General features: G+C 40.9%; 1 protein-coding gene across 2 annotated transcripts in view; it reads right to left on the bottom strand.

Moving 5' to 3' along the window:
* Positions 1–8,643: 8,643 nt before the first annotated feature.
* The window catches only part of DISC1 (DISC1 scaffold protein), a 191,135-nt gene continuing 177,240 nt past the window's right edge, over positions 8,644–22,538 (bottom strand). For both annotated transcript variants that reach the window (XM_077782108.1, XM_077782109.1), the window contains exons 13-14: positions 19,988–20,104; positions 8,644–12,184 (exon numbers count right to left, since the gene is read on the bottom strand). In XM_077782108.1, coding sequence (XP_077638234.1) covers positions 12,035–12,184; positions 19,988–20,104 — 267 coding nt within the window. In that variant the 3' untranslated portion in view covers positions 8,644–12,034. The remainder of the gene's footprint in view (positions 12,185–19,987; positions 20,105–22,538) is intronic.

Below are 22,538 nucleotides of genomic sequence, written 5' to 3'. Positions count from 1 at the left end.
CCATATAGTACTGGAGGGGCAGCAGGGCTCACAAGTGCCATTTGGGAAGAGTTAAAACAGCAGTAAATGAATTTCTGAACTTCAGTGTGCTTGTGAACTGCTAAGCTGATGTGACTGTTTCCTGGCATATAAAGCACTTAAAAAATGCTGCAGCATGTGATGCTGCCATCTGCTATGAGATGGTGGCATCTTCATAATGGCCTATAACAACAGGATTTCTCTCAGCACACTTCATGTGTTCCTCTGCTAAACATGGATGATTTCAGTACCCCTCCCAGTACCCTGCCCAGACTCTTATTTCAGACCAAAATCCAGGAACTGATCCAGAGCATGGCCAACCTTTGTCCCAGACAGCAGTGCCTGTAAATTGTCATTAATTTTGGTGGCACTGGGATTCAGTACCACTAGCGAGAGGTATGGGAGGAGGCAAGAGAGAGATCTACCTAGACTGATTCACCTGTCAGACACCCAGCAGAGGGGTGCAGAGAATCAGCCCTGCCCTTCTCAACACAACCCACGGCAGGACCTAGTTCAGAGTGTGTGGACTGATGGGTGTTAGAAAGGGACAGCTGTCTTTGGCTTTTTCCGAGAAAGTCAGTGTTCCTTACCCTCACAAAGTTTAGAAATAAAAATAAATGGAATATTCTCTTTGTCTCAGTCACATAGTGCATATGCTCTGGGCTGAAGATACTGGTTGTTCCTCAATATTACTTACCTACTGCTCATGAGGAGCAAGAGAGTTACTAAAACTTCATCAGAAGTCTCCAAGTTGGAAATGGAGAAAAGGGAAATATGGCCCCGAGGGTGGAGAATGCGGGGGGAAGGTGAGGAGAAATATCATGTTGTGTAGAGCATTTGAGCTTTAAAACCCAGTCACACTTGCAGAGTAAGCTGCTATGTGTGGTTCAAAATGGCATGTGAAGTGCTGCTTTGCCAGCACTCCTGGGGATGTGTATCCTGTTCCCTGGTTCAGTGGGGCTCAATAGAGCTGTTATTCCTTCTCTGCAGACTGTTTGGCACCACCTGCTGTGACATGGCTGTGGTCAAAACAGGCTCCTAGAATCACAGAGCTACTTTAAAACTGGCTAAGCATTGTCTGACACAGATAGGGATGTGCCAGAGCTTTCATACAAAACACGTCTGTGTTGAAGCAGGACTTGGCTCAACAAGATATTAGAGATTCACTGGTGGAGGGAGTTCTAAGGCAGGTGTGGACTTTTCCCTAGTCCTACTGTGTCCCCTTGCACCTGCTGACATGGAGCATCCTGTCACTTTGTGCACAGCCACTCTTTGGTATCGTGGAGCAGTGCAGTGCAGCAAGGCTGCCCGGCCACACTCAAAAGCTTCCATGACACTGAGCAAAAACTACAGCATTTATGTTAAGTATGAAAATGTAGACCTACTTTTACCAGCTAATTGCTGTGTCAGAATAAGTTAATTAGCCCATGTCATGATGAAAACAGGGTCTTTTATATGCGGATAGGAACTAGTAGTTTCAAAGGTCTTCGAGGTAGGGAAGGAGGAAATGGCCCTGTGGGTTGGATATTGTGCCCTACAAAGAGGGAATTGCAGTCTGCCAACCATTCCTGATTATCTTGCCCTCATCTAGACAATCTCTTCCCTGACTGCTGCATGAAATGTGGTATATCTGCCAATGAACTGAGGTTTACTAATCACTACATTCACTTTTCTTGGTTTTGGTGAGTCATTGGTGAGACAGTCCCTCCATCCCTCTCTGTGTGAAGCTGAGACACAGTGGTGGGAATGGCAAACTCCCTACTCCTGCCCTTGAGTGGGTGGCTTAGAAGGTTTCTCTGCTGTCTTGGACTGGATTGCTTCTTGGCAAGTGTATACCACTCATTTTACCAACTAGTAGAGAGGATAAGAATGTAAAGGGGGCCTCCAATGTTGGATGCAGAATAGAAATGGGCAATAGGTAGAGGAAACTCTGAGCAGGACATCCCTGTGCAGAGCAGGCAAATGGTAGGGAGGCATTGTTTTTTGGATTCTCTCCGCACTTGGACACAGGTTTTTATCTTGGTCAATGAACCTGTGAAGTTTCATTTGGGGGGAAAATGTTCACAATGTTGTTTTGGATTAAATATATATAAAAAAAATAAAAACAACTTAGGTAGAATTTTTTTAGCGAGTCCAATTGTGTTGTTGCTGCTATCTTGAAATGCTGAAGTCCCTGAGCATAAAGATCCAGGCTTTTACTTTACTGCTGCAATGCCTACCTTCTGGTGCAGAGTTTCTGGGTCAAATATCATTATTCTTGCTCTTTTATGAGTACCAAAGAGATGAACTTAGAGAGGACCATCATATACCAGTTTCAAAGGGTAAAGGCACATAAGGATCCTAAGCAGAGCTCAGATGCTGTAGGGATGTAGTTGCAGACACTAGAACTCTATTTTCTTGTCACCTCAGGTCAAGCTTCCCTTAAACAGATCAGCTGTTACTCCAAAAGTAAATTGCAAATTGTTACTTGGGCTTAAACCTTATATTTGGGTCAGTGCCACTCATGAAGATGCAATTTAGAAGTGAATGCACTCACTGGCTGCTGTTACAAGAAACCTGTGTCGATGTCTGTCTAATCTCGGGTTTCTCTAGCATTTTAATAGCAGAACGTTGGAGCCGTGTCAGTGGTGTGCCTCTTGCCTGCATTTTTTTCCTGGTATCACTCTGTGACTCTCCTTGGAGAACTCTACATGATCCTGCACACTTTAATGCTCCCTCAAGCAAAACCTCTTAAAGGATTACTTTGACTTGTGATTAGAAGTGGCAGGGAACACTTGGCAGATCTCAACCTCAACAAAGTAGTGCAGTTTGCTTTCTGGGATTTTTTTTTCCCCCTCTCTTATCACAGAATGGTTGCAGTTGAAAGGGACCTCTGGAGATCTTCTAGTCATGTCCCTCCCCCACTTCCTCAGATTCAGCTATTGCTTATGTTTCAAAGTTGTCAGATTGCAAATGATGCCTGGAAGGGCAGGTGGGGTTTGGTTCAAGACCCAGTGTTTAGCCTAGAGATGGAGGGAATGCTTATTTTTAAGTGCAGGAGAAGCTCTCCTTTTGACCACTGTTTGTTTAAGTTCTTATACTTTGTTCTTTCCTAGAGAAGGCGGTATAGGGGAAAGGGGAATCCTGGAGGAGGCAAGGTCTTCAGAGGGCATCAGAAGGTAGAAAGAGCAACTGAAATTCAGTATCAGACCCTTGAGGGAGTAGCTGAGGCTGGGGGAAAGGGGATGCTTGCTGGATGCATCCATGTTAGGGGCTCTTATTGAAACTCATTCCCTCCCAGATGCAGAACAACACTGCTCTTCCATGTGGGGCATAGTAAAAGTTGCCAAGTCCTACTTTTACCCCCAAATTCCACAGAGAAGTTTTTTCACCTTTTGGTGACTCTTGATATAACTTCTTGGTCACTGGCTGGGAGTTGCTGGGGCAATGTATTCAATATGGGTGAGAATTAAGCAGCACTCAGTGGTCCACTGATATTTACAAGGGCATATTGTTGAAATCTTGTCACCAAGCCACAAGGGAAGGCCAGTCTTCTAGTGGGTGCTGACTTTTGCAGTCTGTGTAGTTGCACGGATTTTGCCATTTCCTATGCCAAATGCTTCATGGAGATGTCTACAGCTTTTATTTCCTCTACATCAATCCAGGGTTATGCAAAGCCCTGCCTAACTGCAGAGGACCATGATGCCTCTTTAATTACCCCCAGCCTCACTGAAGCACTGGAGGTGTTTTCAAAACCAACCTGGTAAGCAAAGTCAGAGACATACATGAAAGAAAGGGTGTGAACATCCTGTGCTTGATGCACAGTACATCCTTGCCTAGAGGATACCCACAGACTGGACAGGAGACCTTACTCTTGACTGGTGAGTGGTGAGTTCACAAAAATCAGAGGCATGTGGGTTTCATCTTAGCATGAGTGAAGCAAAAATCACCAGAAAGTTCACCTTGCACAGCCTTGACAGCATACAATGTTTTTATTTTAAGGGCATTGGTAAAATTTACTGGAGACTCAGACATTCTCAAAATCACTGATGTGCTTAAAAGCCCTAAGGGACCAGGACCTCTGCCCTTTCATCTACCTTCAGCACTGGGTAACACTTCTAATTGCTAATTTGGGGATAGTTTGGAGTCACCTATAAGGCATGAGAGGTTCATCTCTCCTCTATCTCTAAAGCCTTTAATGATCACTAACTGAGCTTCACAGTAATCACCCAGGACTGATGTGTTAACTCCAGCAGAGGCTGATACAGTGCTGAAAGCCCGTGCCCACACAGCCCAGCTTTAGTAGGGTCAGGTGGAGATCCAGGCTACCCTTGACTTTTGAATTTGCTTTTGTTGTATCTCCAGGCAGATGAGTTTGCTTTACCTCTGCAAAGATGGGAAGGAAGGTGTGTGAATGTACTGCTGTAGCTGATAATCCCCTGTGAGATCCTGGGCTTCCAGTTCAGGCATGTGTGGGGCTGACAGGGTCCTGTAGCTCTTACTGTGGTTCTGTGATGAGATTAACTCCTCCGAGGGAGCTGCTGGGGCAAGCCCCTGCCTGCCAAAATGTACCTTTTGCCTTCTACCAGTGGAACTGAACTTTCTTGCCTGTCTGGTGGTGTTCTGCCAGTGCTTTTTGCAGTGATAGGGAGAAGACTAGTAGACACTTTTGGTGTGGGTGTTAGAGACAAATGGCTCTGCTCTCTGCCTGGCTGGCCTCAGCCTCTCAAGAAGCAGATGTGCGCAAGGCTTGGATGAAAACAGCTCTCTCTGACCTGAGCCCTGGGGATCCTCACTCCCTGACAAGCATGCCTGCCTCCCCTGAGCATCAGGCTTTTGGCAGGCTTTGACCCAAAGGAGAGAGGGTAAAGCATCTGGGCTCTGTTTATGCTCTGGGATGGAGGATGCATGCGAGGAGGGGGGTGTGCCCCTGCACATGTGCCGAGTGCAGGGGTGAGCACTGCCACCACCACCCGTGTCCCTGAGATGATGTGCCAGCCCATGGCAGAGGCAGGATGCTGTGCAGGAAGATCAAAGAGGAAAGCTGAAATGAAAAGATGACTACCAGCAGTGGGGAAAAAGCCTTGAATTCCAGCATGAAGTTTGCTCCTTTCTTTCAAATCAGTGCACCACTAAGGACGTGCATAAACCATATGTTAAAGGTGTTAGAGGGAAGAATGTGGAGCACATGTGTTTGCCTGAGTGTTTACCTCAGAGTGGACTGACTGGAGAAAAGGATAAGCACTCTGGGAGCTCCTGACCATAAGACATCAGACACTTTTGTTAGTTTGGTCAGTTTAGACTGTCTGTGTACAGGAATTAGGAATATTTTCTTCTATTCAACCCCTAGAGCTAAACAACAACTCCCAGTGACCACTAACAGTTTGAGGTAAAACTTGAAGCTTACTAATATGTCTTGCAAAAGGTAAGCAGGCTCTGTTACCAATTTATGGGGGAAGTGAATAAAGAAATCCCTAAATAACTGTTCTGTAGACCTCAATCTATCTTGTGGGAAGAACTTCCTAAAGCCCAAGAACTAAGGCTGCAGAACAGGAGACTATTAACCAGGTGATTTACTTTTCCTTCAGAACACAACATTGCTCATTGGGTTTTGTTTGTTTTTCCCCCCTTTTCTCCCCACTATAGTAAACCAAATCAATACTAGATTTCTAGTTCCAGATAATTAAAAAAACCCCACACAGAAGGAAATAAAGCTGGTGATGCCTTATTTTTCCCATGTCATAACCAGGGAGCATTATTATGCTGGAAGAGCTGCTCTGTGTTGCTGCCCTCAGTTCACAAGACTAGAGAGAAGTTCCAAGGACAGTAGGGTGCTTGGTACAGCTATAGCATATATTCATTCAAGGAATTTGGGGTACTTGATGAGAAGACAGAGAAGAAACATTTCCCATCAGGATTAATGGAGAGAGACTGGTTTCACTTGCTACAGTTCATTATAGAAAATTAGCAATGACAAATCACGTATGGCTGCAAGAGGCAGGGTGCTCTTTTCACTTTTTCTTATTTAACAAAACCAAGCAGCACTACATCGATCAGCACAAACAGCCAAGACAAGCAGTGCCTGATGGCTTGGTGTTGGTTGGGTTTCTTAGGGTTTTCCTCTGTTGCAGAGGATGATGAGCAATGCTGCAGGGGCCTGTGCTGCCTCTCAGCCTGGAGCACTGTCCAGGTGCACTGCCTCTGCTGGCCTGTCCTCCCTGGTACTGCACCATGGCATGTGTCCCTAGCTCCATTTAACCTGCCTGAACATGGGAGGGAAGAAATTTGGCTCATAACCCTAGGCTTCTCCCTAGTCAGGTTGTGAAGCATTTTGTAATAGCTTTGGTCTTTGCGTCCTGGGGAAGATTTACAGGAAGGCCTTCCCTAGCATTTGGTTACACTTGCCCTTTTGAGCGAAGGTCAAGATCAGAGAATGGGTAAATAGGCTTTCCCAACTTGCTGACATCCATTTGTTCTGTCCTCCAATTCTGCTCTGAGCTAAGCACCATTTTATTAGAGCATTTCTTTTTCTGTGCCTCTATTTTCTTTTTTAAGCTAGTAAGGAAAATGCATATATTTAAGGTAAAACCCTGTGATTATTCTTCAGTTCTACAGGTATCATACAGGCTGTATAAAACTGAATTCTGGTGTTTTCTCTATCAATTGCATTACATCTAGGATGCAGAAGGGCTTTATTCACTGTTTCTGGGGGAAAAAATTACTCTCCCTACTAAAATTTTTTTTTTTTTTTTTTTTTTTTTTTTTTTGTGATTTCTGCTAGGTGAAACAACCAGTAGGCAAATCTTTCTCCATGTAAATACTAAAGGACATGAGTGGGTCACATTTTGGGCTTTAGTTAGCAAGCTATTTGTGCTGAATTTTGCTGGTCTTACAACTTAACATTAGTTTGCCCTAATCTCCAAAGAGGTTCTTGTACTTCTTTTTCTAAAACCGCACTTGCATTTGCTTTGTGGGGGCACAGCAGAGTTGTCAGTGCTTGTAAAGTCTTATTTGTACTGTGTGCAGATGCAATGCCATGTTCTTGCTCTTCAGAGTTGCCCATCTAAGTAAGCAAAAAAGCTGGGTCAACCAGTCAGCTGCTGCTCCAGAAGCTCATGTTGTTGAAATTAAAGGAGTAAACTGTGATGCAGCCCTGAAGTTCTATTTGTAGAGCTGTGCCTGGCTTCCTGCTGCTGCTCCTGAGCCTTGCCCTAGAGATGCTGCTACAGGGAAATAGGAGAGTGGGCACAAAACTCTAGTTTTGGTTTTGGGATTGAGATGAGAGGAAAAATCTTAAACCTATTTTGACAAGAAAACGAGAGGTCTTTCCTCCAGAGTTTCAAAGTCTCCGTGTCAGAGAAGTAATAAATTCAAGGTCACTTTCTTCTTGTAAATTGGATCGTCACTGTGAAAAGGTCTCTTAATTTTCTATTTCTCCAGTGAGATCTATCATGTGTCTCCTACCTGTGCCTGACTAGTTTAATATTCTCTCTCTCTTGCCACTTAGTATTCCTGTATGGCTGGTTTTATTTTAAACAATTTATTCAATTTTGCAGGTGATTACAAGAACAAATAGTCTAGTGTTGTATTGACATTATGTGTCTTTGACAATGCCCCAACAACCCCTTCCCAAAGACACTGCTCTTCCAGACAAGGAAATAGGGAAAGTGTGACTGAATACCATGCATGTGCAGAATTCAAACATTTCCTTACTCACTCAACCCCAGATGTTCTTTTCCCAGGCCTCATATCCAAGTCTTCATTAGAAATTTGAGAGAAATGCTTTACTCTGGCTGCCAGCTTGGCTGCTTTTCAGTTTCAGGCAGAATCTCCTTTATTCACAGGCCCTTTCTTATTATTTTTTAATGCTTCTCCAGAAACTTGTATTATCATCTTTAGCAGTGCAGAAAAATATTCAATATTTTAGAGCTTCTTTGTAGCATGTTAATCTCTGAGACTTAAAAAAAAAAAAATCTCTTGGTCCCAGTCTCATTTTTAATAGGATAGTAAACTAAGAGGATACATGAGGATTATTCTAATCTCACCCTGGAGCTCTCTCCAGCACTACTGCCTATCTGGGACCCATTATTGAAGTGCCTTCTCCAATGCTCTAGAAAACAGGCACTTATCTTGATTTAACAAGTAATGATAGCAAAAGCCTGAGCTGTCATGCTTTAGAAATAATGGATTAGCTAATTGATTGTGAAAAGAAATATTAGGCTGGAGTTGAACACCCTTTGGAGTGCTCTCTTCTTGCTTCAGTCTTTAGTCCCTTGACAGCATGTTTGTACACTGAGGGGGGCAAAATCAACTACTCCTCCCACAAAGTACATGAAAGGGACTGCTAAAGGTGAGCTACTTTTCCTCACTTTGCAGCTGTCCTGGAGCAGTCCACTGTGTGTGCTCTGGAGGAGCAAGGGAGCTGGTGAAGGGTCTGGAACACAAATTTGATGAGGAGCAGCCTAGGGAAAAGGAGGCTCAGGGGAGACCATATCACTCTCTACAACTGCCTGAAAGGAGGCTGCAGCCAGGTGGGGGTTGGTCTCTTCTCCCAGGTGACAAGTGACAGGATCAAGAGGAAATGCCCTCAAGATGCACTCTAAGTGCCAGGGGAGGGTAATGTGGGATATCAGGAAAATATTCTTCACTGAAAGGGCTGTCAAGCATTGGATCAGGCTCCTCAGGGAGGTGTGGTGTCACCAGTGCTGGAGGTATTTAAAAGATGTATAGATGTGGCACTTAAATATGTGTTTTAGTGGTGCACTTGCTTGGCAGTGGTGGGTGAATGGTTAGGCTCAGTCTTATGGTCTTAATCAAAATTATTTTATTACTCTGTTGCTGTGGCAGAAGAAAACACACAAAGCCTTATTTGTCTATGTAATCTTTAAACCTTTTGGGTCTGGGCTTTAAACTACTTGGGTCTAGGGACAGCACATGACCTGGGTAGGAAAGGAACTTATTTCAGGAGATTTTCATTGTTTGTAGGTGGTGGGAGACCAGTCTGCCCAGAAGTGAGAATTCTAGCAACAATGTACGAAACTGGTTCTTGGGACACTGTGCACACTCTCCTACCTCTCATCACAGCAATGAATATGTGTAAGAGCATAACTTTGACCTCAGATATTGCTGTAGCCAAGGCATGGTCATGCTGCTCTTCCTTCAGCCCTAATCCATGGGTGAGGAACTGAGGGAGGGCAGGCAGGATTCAGCTGCACAGCAAAACTGAGTCAGGCTGGGACCCAAGTGCAGATTTTACCTGTCTGTACAGTTCACTGTGTGATACTTATTTGTCCCTCTCATACTGAAAAGAACTACATGTTGTTGTCAGGCTTTAGTCTTGAATATGTCTTTAGACTGTTTTCAAAAGACACAACAGGCTACCCCAAGCAGACGAATTACTGCTGTCAGCAGCACAATAGTAGTCACACACATGGTTTCTTTCTCCTTTTCTCTCCTCCACTCCCCATGATGAAACTTCTAAAATGCTGTACACTGCACAGAATGCAAACAGACATTGTGTTAGTTAAAAACATACTTCTCTTTATTTGAAAGTTTTCCATTCACAGATAAAAGGCAGCTGATACATTGCATAGTATACCTTTTTTTTTAAAGTATGCTTATTATCAAATGTGTCTGAGAAAAGGGATGGTTACTGGCTCTAACTTCCCACAACAAACAATGAAGTTAATGGAACAATAAATTAAAGGAGTAGTAGTCCATGTTACATATAAAATAGATGTTAACAGATATAAACATCAATGATGACTGATTCAGTTTCCCTTCTCCTTAGAAATTCAGTGTCTTATTAGAGTGGTTGCCTAAATTGAGTTTATATTAAGATGCAGTAGTGCTCTGAAGGTTTGAAACCAAAAAGCTATGAGAATGTCTTCAAGGAACCTTGCTAGTGGGAATGGGGGTGCTGTTCTCCTGCCCCTGTCATGGTTGGGTCCTATTCCTGTTGTTGAGCCCTTGCTGCTGCAAGAAGGCAGATCAGATGCTTCAGCTGCAGCTGATCCTGGCTCTAAGGCACTTCTAGGGCCTAACAACTGTTTATATGGCAGGCATTTAAATATTAAAAGGAAAAAACTCTGCAGGGTGGGAGAGCAGGGTGTCATGAAACCTTGGTTTAGTGTACTGGCCATCATCTCTGGGACTGTTGTCAGGGTCCTATATAAAAGCTCCTTATAAAAGCTGGAAATGCAGTACCTGGGCCCTCTGTGGTATTAAACCCCAGGGAGCTTCTATGGATGTTAAAGAAACAATTTTAAGAGCTGTATCTTGTCAGAGTGCTCTCCTTCCTCATGTGGGTTCCCCATGAGTACTTTCTGGCAGGCAGGTTTTGCCTTGGACCTGGTGCTGTGCGTGGGCTGAATGTCAGGGTGCCACTGCACTTGTCTCCTGCCTTGAGCTGGAGGCAAACACCTTGTTCATCTGTTCAGGGGAGCTTTAGGAAGTGCCAGAGCTATGGTGGGGAGGTAGGTATTGAACAGGGACATGGAGTTATAGATAAACTTGTCAAGCAGAAAGAGCAAGAGAATTCCATTAGGGAAACAAGTAGCAGAGTCCATGAAAGCTGAAGCTCCAACAGTCTTTACCACAATGTGGATGCTGGCCCATATATTACTCGATGAGCAGACTCAACCACATTCTGAATTACAGGGCTGTAATTCAACCCTGAGGATCTGATGACTATAGAAACCACCTGAGCTCTGCTGCCCTGGTTTGACAACCATATGCTCCTGGAGGCAATTATAATCCTCAGCTGCCTGGCACTTTTTTTCCTCCCTCCTTCCATACTTAACATTGAGGTAGAAGTTTAAACTAGCATTAAAACACAAAAAATGAACTGGGTCTTAGTGGGGAAGTAGTCCAATGACCTTCAAAATTTGCAAAAATACAACGTGGCTATAAAATGAGTAACTGACATAGAATAGTAATTCTAAAACTGTCAGAAAAACCATATCAAAAAAGTACAGTACTCAGTTGCAAGATATTTTCTACTGTATTTTTAAAAATTATTTTTTTAAATTCTCCCTCTGCAACAGGATTTTTATGGTATCAAAGATATACTGGTATCAAAGTAGAAGTACAAATGAATTTTTGAAGACATTAATGCTTTTGAACAATTATCCAGTTGGCTTCAGTTGAGTATTGCTTTCATTTCCTATAAAAATACATGTTTAACTATGCATGTGCATATATTGACATACGTGTCTTGCAAAAAAAAAATCTGCATTCCTTCTGAAGGCTTACAAGGAAGGTCAAAGTAATGGTAACAATCTTTACAAAAAGACTTAAATGACTTCTTGTTCATAAAATATTTAAATATAAGCAACACAAATCACCAACGTAGCCTTTTTTTTTTTTTGCTTTACAACCCCTGTAATACTAAAGAAAGTTTATATTAATACCTAAATAAATTGAGTTAAACTACTCTATAGGGGCTGCTGTTAGTTACCTCCACTGTACTTAATACCACAGAGCAAATGAGGTCCAAATTTCAGTTGAAAGAACATGGTTAGCTTGAATTTCACCCTATTGATTTAATTATTGGCAGGAATGTGAAAATACATTCAGTGTAAGAAAGCTGTTAAAGCCAAAGGGAAAAAAAAAGTTCTTATTATTCTTAGAGCTATTTTCCAAGAAATACTAGATGTTCCAGCTTTAATGCTGCATTTTTAAATCAGGATAAAAAAATCCTTGAGTATAGGAAGACAGTGTTTATGAGCCTTCAAGGAGAACACTTCACTGACATTAAAGGCAACTTTGCAGTCTCACTTGAAATGTATCAATTTGTAATCTACACATTTACAGGAGCTGCTCTGCTCTGAAAGCTGTTTCCCAATCTGTGCCAAAACATATGAGGCTGCGTAGCATACTTCTGATGATAGACCTCCAGGCTCTGTTTCTCCATAATTGATTTAGTTATTAGTTATGCAGGGGAGAGAAGAGATCCCTGAGGCTTAGTAAAACAGTATTCAGTTACTAAAAGCAGCCCTTTGTGAATTAAAGTCATCCTACCAGCTCTTTCTGCTCATTATTCCTTCAAGTCTTGTTTTCCTGGACACCAGCTGTCACACAGGAAGTCTCCAGCCTTTTCTTCTCCTGCCTCCTTGGCTGACTGAAGTTGCACCAGCACGGTCTGGAGTGTCTCCTTTACCACCTGGATCTCCCTCTGCAGAGACTGTGCAAGCTTTATTAAGGAATATTCTATAGGTGATTGGCAGTCCCTTTTCTCTTTCCAAGTTATTAAGTACATTCTTCTTCTGCTGTTCACAACAGATGGCCATGGCTATCTAATTGTAGCTTCAACTTCTTCCAACATGTTTGGATTAAATATTAATACATTTCTCACACTTGCTAGCAAAAGAAAAATGCAGGCAAACTCAAATTCTCAAGTAGCATTATTTAGCAGATTCAAAAAGGGAGGGGATGGGGGATACTGCTTGGATACTGTTCTCATAGGAAGGAAGGAGACAAAAATATAGTGTACCATGGAAGCAGCAGCACTAGGTGTAATTCCCTAATGGATGGAGGGTGGACTTTTATGTCAGAGACACAGACGTGGGTAATCAGATCCCAGTAGCAAGGGCAGCAAGAGTAGCCTGAAACAAATGCCAAGTGACCACAGCTTGTGTGGTATCAGCAAGCTCAACATGTGCTAGGCAAGGTGGGGTGGGAATCTACATAAGGAGCAAAATTAGCTTACAGCAGAGAAAATGTTTCTGCTACACTTACCTCCAGAAAGCTTTCATGTTAGCTGAATTATCATTATAATTATAGTGCAGAACACACAAATATAAAGCTGTACAAGACTCCATGGGGAATGCTTTGAACAAGTTGAAAAGCAAAGAGGGCAGTAACAAGGTTCTACTCTTGTGCATTAAAAGAAGGCCACCTGAAAAGTATCCAATAGTTAGTATAAAGTGCTTCACTTGGTTAAGAAAGAGTTTTCCACGTTTTCTTTTTCCTCTGTCTAGTTCAGGGTTCCTGCAATGAATTCAGGAAGAAACTGGTGGTTAATGTCTCAGCCTGTAAAAGAGACCTTCCACTTCCCTCTTTCTCAGCTCCACAATGACAAGAGGGAGGGTGTCACCTGGAAGCAACAAGGGGTGCAGCAGGGAACAGACTGGCAGATGAAGGTAGGACATTGACAGAGACAGTAGCAACTCCTGACATGTGCACAAGCCTTTAAGTGGCTAGGCTTCCTTGGCAGTACAGCTTTTTGTGCTATGACTGGGAATAAGTGTGTACTACTGCTATACTGGGCTTTCTGCTGATTATCTTAAATCAGCAACACTATCCATTGTTGGAAGAAGTGCAAGCTCAATGAGAAAACCAATTTTATCCTCTCTTCTATAGCTTACTTTATGTGGAGAAGAAAGCAAGCAAAGGCAAGTTAGAGCCTGCTGAAATGGTAAACCAATGACCAAGTCTATGAACAAACCCTAGGGCCCATCCCATCCCTACTGAGGCCTCCTGGACAGGTATGGATGAAGGGCAAAGGCACTAAAAGACAGAAATTGGTTCATTTCTAGCAGTATGTTATCAAATTATGCCAGAACCTCACTTCAAGGAAAGTGAAACAGGATGACACTGAAACAACTCGGTTTCAAAAGTACAGCATACAGAAATAATAATGCACAAGGACAGTCTGTCCTTTTCAGAGCTCATACATTAGGAAATGTTGTTTTACTTGACCCCAATGTTAATGCAATGTCAAGAAAAAAAGATGGCCTCAGGTTATGTGACTTTAAGAACTAAGCTGCTACTTTTGAAAAATTGTGACTGGACCATGGTAAAGCTATACCAACCACAGCTCTTTCAGGCAACCATTATTATGTCTTTGAAAAGTCTTGGCTGCTTTTGATTCTGTTATCAATTCCCCAAAACTTCAACTTAGTGTATGTGTATTTACATGCATTTGCTATGATGTTTTGCTCTTAGTATGTTCATGCATATTTTTAATTTCTGGACAGCTCTGTTAATCTAAAGGGCTTCTGTCTCTGATTATGAGTAGTGACAGTACACACAAAGCTTCTCCTATCCCAGGATCACAAAGCACTGTACAAGAACAAATTAATTATGCTTTGCATCTTCTCTTAAATAAGAAATATTATTATCCTCTTCTAAGTCCTGGATTCTCCTCCCTTCTGCAACTTAATCATGAGGCTCTGCTGTAAACCTAACTAGCAAACATAAATCCTGCAGTCCATGGACACCATAAACCTTCTGAAGTTTAATTCTGATGTGTAGTCTCTGCCTACATGCTGTTACTTGTAATATCCCAGGCAACTACAAAATTCTTTTCAGGTAGAAAGAAAAAGCAAAACTGAAATGTTTCCGTGACAGCAGATGAGAAATCTTAAAAGGATGGAAGAAAATGAAGAAGACAAGAAAAACTCTGTTAACCAACAGAAAGATGGAGCAACAAAAAAAGATGACTGCATAGTCTAAGTACAGCAAGTACCAATAACCTCATAAATAACACCACAATCATATGTAGACAAGTAACTCTCAAATGAGCCTTTATGGCTAAGACAAATATATGGTATATGGCTGAGCATGGCATCTCTATCCACACACAGGTTATATCTGGAGAAACAGCTTCACCCATTTTAAAAATGACAATAAACAGCTTTGCATGGGTCCACATGCGTATGTGTCCTTCATGCTCAAATTCTCTATCCAGTGCTGCAAATACTGAACCAGTATCCAAGGCAGGAGTGAAAACAAATTCCAACTAGGTATATTTTCTGGTTCTGCTGTCTTCCTCTGAAAACTGAAAAAAACTCCACAGTATCAAATAAGCAGTTAATTAAAGTACTTGGGAACAAGTAATACCCAAATTCAACAATGCTGCAGGTCTAACATTGTCTTGCTTTAAGCTTTTCACCTATTTGACTCTGTCTCTTGAGCATTATCTCAGAGCCTATGATTTGCAAGCAGATAAAAAGCAGATCAAATTACTGTAAAGACTTATTTAAGTTTTGGAAAAAATGGGATCATTTTGCTCAAATGCAGCTTCTGATCTCTCAGCCCAGATGTTTAGGAAAAAGAGACAAAAAGTAGATATTATTGATCAGTTGCCTTCCTATAGGAAAGGTTAGAAACTGAGAGTACAAATTATAAAATAGAAGACATGAAGGACAATGAAGGATTACTACTGCTCTGAGATAAGGGCCAATGGGATTTTGGAAAGTAACTGCACTTTTTGACATCCGAAGAAGAAATTAATTATTGAAGAAAGGAAATAATGAAAATAGGTTTTTGGTTGGGTCTTTTCTCGTTTCTAATCTGGTTTAACTATTCTGCTTGTTTCCAAAAGCCAAACTCTACAGTGCCTGCAGACAGAAGCTCAGCTCAATGTGCAAGTGTCACTCCTAACCCCAGGCACCAGCACCCATGGAGCAGCTAAGCCAGATGGAAAACAGCTCTGCAGAAAAGGACCTTGAGGTCATGGTGGACAATAAACTGTACAGCAGCAATGTGTCATGAGGCAAAGGTGCCCAACAGCCTCCCAGACTGGATTAACAAAAACACAGGCAGAGGGGGATGATCCTTCCACCCTAATCAGCACCGCTAAGGTCCCATCTGGGTTTTGTGGGTTCCACAATAAGAGAGAACTTAGTGAATGACTCCAGCATGGGACTGGTTTAATGGACTTGAGTATCCATCACATGAGGAGATGCTGAGAGAGGTGGGACTCTTCAACCTGAAGAAAAGAAGGCTCACAGTGTATAGCTGAAAGGCAGGGAAGAGGGAAACAGACTCTTCTGACTTTTTGTGCACTGACAGAACAAGAAGCAACAGGGAGAAATTCCAAATAGGAAATTGAATCTGAATACATGAAGACTTTTTGTTTGAAGGTGGTCAAACGCTGGACTGTGTTGCACAATCAGGTTGTGGAATGTTCATCCTTGGAGATATTCAAAAATCTGACTGGACAACCTCCTCTAGGTGACCCTGCTTGAGCAGGGAGTTGGACCAGATGATCTCAAAAGGTCATTTCCAACTAAACAATTCTTTGACTGTGTGTGCTACATGCCAAAGGGCCAGTGAAGAGCCAAGACAATTCATTAAGTATTTTGAATGACTAAGGTTTTGGCCTTTTTGAAGAGCACTCTTGGGAGCAAGGGAAAGATACTAAGCAATTCCCTGCTGTTTCTGTGTGGTGTCACAGCAGGAGAGCAAAATGGCCTTTGGAAATCCATCACTTCTCCTTACAAAATTCAATGGTATTTGGAATAGTGCAAGCAATTAGAATTTTCTCAATTACCCCCTTGATTACTGTCGCCCTCCTTCACATCCATGAATGTTATTTCTATAAACTAAGATAATACCCCTCCCATGCAAACCCCAAAATACTCCCCCAAAAACTAAACAAAAAACTGAAACAGAATGACTGCTACATATTGAAAAATTGAACCATTCAGTGGTCTGAGTATCAGCTACTTTCAAATTGCTTGTTCCAACAGAAAATGGAAGGCAAAGAATTTGCAGCACCTGGGTGGAAATACACTGACCTACCTGTATCAGAGCATAAACTATACAAGTGGAACCATGTTCGCTGTGTGACACACAGTGGGAAGAGCTCACCCTCCTGTCAAGTAAAATAAAATCAAAGAGGATGCTATTGCCACCTCTGACTCCTGGAGGATCCCAAAATCTCCTACAGGTTCACCCAGAGTAAGAGTGCTCACTGAGCTACAGGCGGGGCTAAATTTTACATGATTCTGTTGAACACCTGCTCTGGTGTAAAGCAAGACTTGTATGGGAGCCTGCTGCAGGATAAAGGTGAAGGGTTAGCAAAGTGACCTGCAACATTTAATCAATGTTTAGGCACAAAAATTCTGCTTTCAGAATAACTGATTAAAATACCCATTTTAGGACAAGGAAAGAAGATTGTTTTTGTAATAATACAACAGTCAGGTTTTCTTCCAACAAAGCATTTCCACCAAGAGGAACTATTACATGCATTCAAATTGTCTATCAAAATGTAACTACTAATTAAGAACAAAAAATGACTGTGAAATTGCAATATAGGCTCCATTTAATTTTAGTGGGAATTCCAGGCCTTTACTGTCAGGAAAGTAACACCTCTTATCAGCTCTGCAGACACCATAATGAGTCACCTCTTATCCTTTGTTTTTTCCAATTAATGATGTGGACTGTTTTCATACACTCATTAATGATCAACCATAACTGAATAATTTGCATGTTTATAAGATTATGTTTGATGCTTTATATATAGAAGGGCAGTTTAGTGGTTTTTATGGAAGATTTCAATAAATAATAGAATTGGAAGTGGGTCTGTACTTATCTCAGGGCCAAGAAATATCACCAGATTTCTCCTTTGTTCAGATTGTGCTGGCACTTATGATGAGCAGCATGGTTGATTTAAGTGTGCTGCGCCATCAAAACATAGAATGAAAAACAATAACATCTGGGTTTTTTCTTCCAATGCAAACTTAATTATTAATCAGACCTATGACACACACTAAACACTGGCAAATGGCTTGAGAGCATCAAGAATTTGTTTTTCTCAGTGGAGTCTTTGGAATTCTTTTAATAATCAGACCATGGGGCTAATTTACATCTATGCAGCCCCCAGTTAGATTTCTGACCTAATATATTTTTTAACATTTATGTGTAAGGCAGTTTTGTGTGACGAATATGGGAAGGGTGAAAATAACCAGCCAATGGACTTGGAAAAATTTATCCTGCTTTCATTACTTAAAGGAGGTCTTTAATCTCCTGCTCTCAGAGTTCTACAGATTTTAATGAAAACTGCATAATTGTCCAGTATCTGATAAGAAATAGTTTTATCTAAAATCAAATAGATTACCATGCAAACAACAGATTCATCTATTAAATAAATTCTTCTACTGAGGCTAATTGTTGTCTCTTAGCTTAGTACTCGTTCCTGCAATACAGGCAAGTTACCAATGAGTGAAAGCTAATTTTATAGGCAGTCTTTATATGAAAAAACAAACCAAGCTACAGGTCTGTAGCACTGTGGTAACCATTTTTCTTATTCCTTTTTGAAGTACAGCACAGTGATTATATGTACCAGATGGTAACATTTTATGCACATTGACCTGGACTACCTCTGAAATAGCAGCTTAATGTTAATGAGGGGTAGCTGAATTGCTGAACTGCTTCTTTGTACATCCCTATGTTTAAACATGGTTTCTTATTTTGTGACTGATGGTCTTCCTAGGACCAGGATATCACACACTGCATTTCTGTATTAAGATAACAAGAGCTGAATTTTACTGATAGAGGAAGTCAGATCTCTATCAAAAAACTGTGGCTTAAAATGAGACTAATCTGCAACTCTCCTGAAATTTCCAATTACTAATTTTATTTTTTTAATTAACTCTTGCAGTGTCAACAACTGTGAAGAAATAGCCAAGCTTCATAGAACATAAGAAACACTACTATTTCACATACAGGTAGTGTATTATCTTCTGGAACTGAAAATGCAGTGTTCTAGCTTTTATTTCACCTTACCTAGTAAAGTATAACTATGATCAGATGTGACTGTTCAGTTTTAACTTAAGTCCCCTGCAAAGCACCAATAATTCCAACCCTCAGTGTTATTCTGTAAGGGCCACTGAGAAAGCTCACTTGAGAATAAATATATGCAAGGGAGAAAGGAATTGGATGCTCTGCATACACACAGGACACACCCATACAGCTCTGAAAAGAAACACAACTGCAGCTAAGCATGAACACTGCAAATAAAATGAAAAGAATGTTGAATAATCTTTCTGTATATTGTGTGTATATGAAAATGCATAGAAAATAAACATTTAAAGTAATGACAAATTACTGACTGGTTTCTCTCCTCTGACCCAAATCCCCTTCCCCCGGCACCATTCTTCCTTCCCTCTTCCCCTTGCACTTTATCCTTCTGCTACCTTTAAAGAAACCAAGTTTCCAGAATAGGAATGCTGCAATGACTTGTAATAGATGCCCAGTTACTTAAAACACAGTGGTATTTTCACACACTATTTATTCTCCTTTCTCTAAATGATCCTCTGTAGGACTGTCCACCTTCTCTTAGCAAGAACTGAATCTTTTCTAGCACCATCATCACCCCTACTCACATTCAGATGTCTCCAAGGGTTCCTCTGCTAATCTCTGCAAATTCAACATATTTATCTTTCTTCATGATCCTGTCAACTGCCAGCTCTTCTCTACTAAAACCTAACCAGCTCAGTACTCTCATCTTCCTCAGCTTCATTCATTCTTACTTTCTTTGCCCTTTCTTAGAAGAATAAAATCCCTTTTATGAAAGGTTTTCCTATGAAAGTTACAAATGAAACAAAACTTTGTGCTCTTTGATTTTGAAAAAATGGCCAAGGAATTCCTCATAAAGGTTAAGCAATTTCAGAAAAACTGACAGATAAAGCACAGAAAGAGATAAGCGTACATAAGACAGTATCTTATCTGGTTACTTGCATTGGAGTCTTAAGAGACATATTATAATCTGTAGGATGCCATATGATGCCTCCATTGCCCAATTTTTAAAAAAGAAAAAACCCCAAACTACAGGTGACAATATACACAGTCTGAGTCAATAATGTAGCATCTAGTTCAGCTCAGTCATGCTGGGAAATGCAGGTGGCATGGACACTCGTATCCATGCAGCTTTTGGTGTGCTACATATTTAATTATATGAGCACTACCAACAAAAGGATTTTAACAGTAAAATAAAGGCTTTTCAGTGCCCAGTCTTGATTTACAAAGAACTAACTTCTGTTTAAATCAATTAAAGCTGGATCAGACCACAGTGAAAATGTATTACAGGAAAACTTACTAGACAAAAATGCTCATTTCAGCAAGACAAAAATTTCTCCCATTCTTAATGCATCTAACCTACACTAAGAACTAGCATTCCATGCCAATCTGACAGGCAAGTACCTCATGTGCATACTTACAGAGATTGATACGTATCTATAGCTATAGCAAAAAGGATATGAATAACTCCTTCATCAACTCTGCAGGCGGAACTTCGCAATTGATCTTCCAGATGCACCAATTTCTCACTTATTGCTTCACATTTTTCTCCCAACTCTGCAGAAAATATGAAGAACTCCTACAGAAAGTTGAAAAAGAAAAGAAAGCATGTTTGCTGCTGACTGCACTTTTCTACATCAAATTTGCATCAAATTAAAGGGAAAATAAAATATTAGTAAGGGAATATGATACTTTGCAGTGCAAAGACATTGCCTAAAAGCAAATTCCCATTAGAGAGACAAAAAGCTGTTTCTATATAATAAATTGGTGATTAATATGAAATGGAATGAGCTTGTGGTCTCAGTCTTCTTCCCAGCAGAAAAAAAGTCACAACCTAACTTTCAGCAGATGATTAGGGGTGTGAAGACAACTATTCTGAACTGCTCTCTTTCTCCCCCATTGTCTCATCACAGGGGAGGGAAGTCTCATGCTTACCACTCATTAAGGTACCCAAATTTCAAGTTGTTCATGTAAATATGATTTACACTTTTAGGCCATGTAAATATTTTAAGCAGCAACATTTTGGTAACTCTTATACATATAAAATGTAGTTATATTTTTGAAGAAAAATCTGGCTAGAGTACTTGGGGACTTTGCTCAAGCAGTAAAAGAAAATGCATCAAAGTCTTTAGGATTACAAGATGAAACTGTACTTTTTTACTGAGTCATCATTAAACAAGACTGCATTTTAAAAAATAACACTTCTCTACTTAGAACTTACACAGGCAAATACTTTTTCTATTTTAAACTGAGTATTTTAAACTAGTTTCAAAGTCCTTATAATAAGTTTTTTCAGATACATTGCACAAGGGCGATTGCTATTTTTTATATTTTGCATTGAGTAGTACTTTGAGAAATTACCCAAATAAGCAACAAATATGAGAAGAAGGGGAAAAAAATCAATCCATTTGCACAGCTCTGAGACAAGCCTTTCCTCTGCCTCCCATGGCACCATAGGGCTGTCTACAGTAATGACAGAGCTTATTTGTAAAAAAATATTATGGTCCCGCCAAGATGAACTTCTGCTAGAACCATGTTAAAAAAAGAGTAATTCATCAGCTGCAATCGAGAAAGCTGGATTGTCACTAGATCTAGTCTGTGCACTCATTAATAAAGCCAGCTTGTAATGTGGCCATACACTATCTGCAGAAATTTTTTCCCCTCAAAGAAAAAATTTCTTGGGGTTCTTTGCACTTATCTGTTGCTGTAAGACATCAGTGGTTGTTTCAGAGAAATCAAACTTTCAGTCAAAGGCCTTCCAAAGAAATCATGCTAAGGCTTTTTGGAATGCTGCCCACTGTGGAACAATTTGAGTTTTGGTGAACACATTTACCAGATCTCAGTTGTGTGCTATCCTTTCACTTCGCATCTCACAGTACATTGCATACAGGGGGTCAAATGTCAGAAGAACTCTTCTTGCTGGCACATCCTCTGATATGGCACTGAGCTTTACCTTTCTGCTTTCCTTGGGCCTTTCCCACACATGGCTATGCAGCAGATCCCAATGGGACCAGCTGCAGCTCAGGCTCAGGATGGGTAGGTTGGTTAAGAGGTTATGTTGCAAACCCCTGCAGCTCAGACACAGAGGAACACAGAGTCCCTGGCTCTGAGCACAGGACTGGAGCCACCCTTTCCAGGCATTACCAAGCCTGAGAACCTACAGCAGCACCCCATAGGATGTATGGATGTGAAAAAAACCCCATTGTTTTTAAACTGAGAGCATGGGAGGCGAAAACAAACATTCTCCTTGCAGCAAGTAGGAATGTCTTCTTCTGAAGACCAGTGACAGAAGAAGAGGAAAAGGTCTTTCATCCAGCTAGAAATTATTATGCAGCATACCAGCAGGACTCCATGTGCTGTTATGGAGTGGGACAATCCAGGCCATGTATATCAGTAGAAAGCTCCTATGGAATCACTCTGGGACATGCATGCAAGAACAGATGACTGTTGTTCAAGAGAACATAGGGCTCAAGCTAAACAAATCAGTAAATTGAAAAAAACCCAAATAAGTACTCTGAAAGTACATCCAAAATTATGACCACGTAGAGAAAGCTCTGCATATAAAAAAATGGAGGGTATTCTTCCTCAAGGATCACACTTTGAGTACATAAGCCATTGCCTAAAAATGTAACAAAATCCCATTGATTTTGGAAATTAAGGTAAGAGAACAATAAATATTAGGCTAATATAACCAATTGTAACAAAAATATGGGAAGGCAGGGAAATCTGAGAGTGTAAAAGTCAAATCAAACTTGTTTTGGTGTTTAAACACTTGAAACCAATTTAATAGCAACTAAATGGCTATGGTTGCACTTCAGAGTAACTGAAATAGCTCTGTAAGATTGAGGTTATATTTAATTAGTCTTTAAATCCTAAAAATGCTGCTTAATTTCTCTTTATTTCAGCCATAACAGTGTAAGAATGAACATTTTTGTATCTACATAACCCAGCTGCCTTTTTAATTGAAATGAGAAGTTCCTTCAACACCTTAGACAAACATCAACTCCCAGGAA

The sequence above is a fragment of the Lonchura striata genome, chromosome 3 (genome assembly GCF_046129695.1).
Source record: "Lonchura striata isolate bLonStr1 chromosome 3, bLonStr1.mat, whole genome shotgun sequence".
In the NCBI taxonomy this organism is placed as follows: Eukaryota; Metazoa; Chordata; class Aves; order Passeriformes; family Estrildidae; genus Lonchura; species Lonchura striata.
The sequence above is the reverse complement of the archived record's forward strand: the minus strand, read 5'-3'. Positions and strand labels throughout refer to the sequence as shown.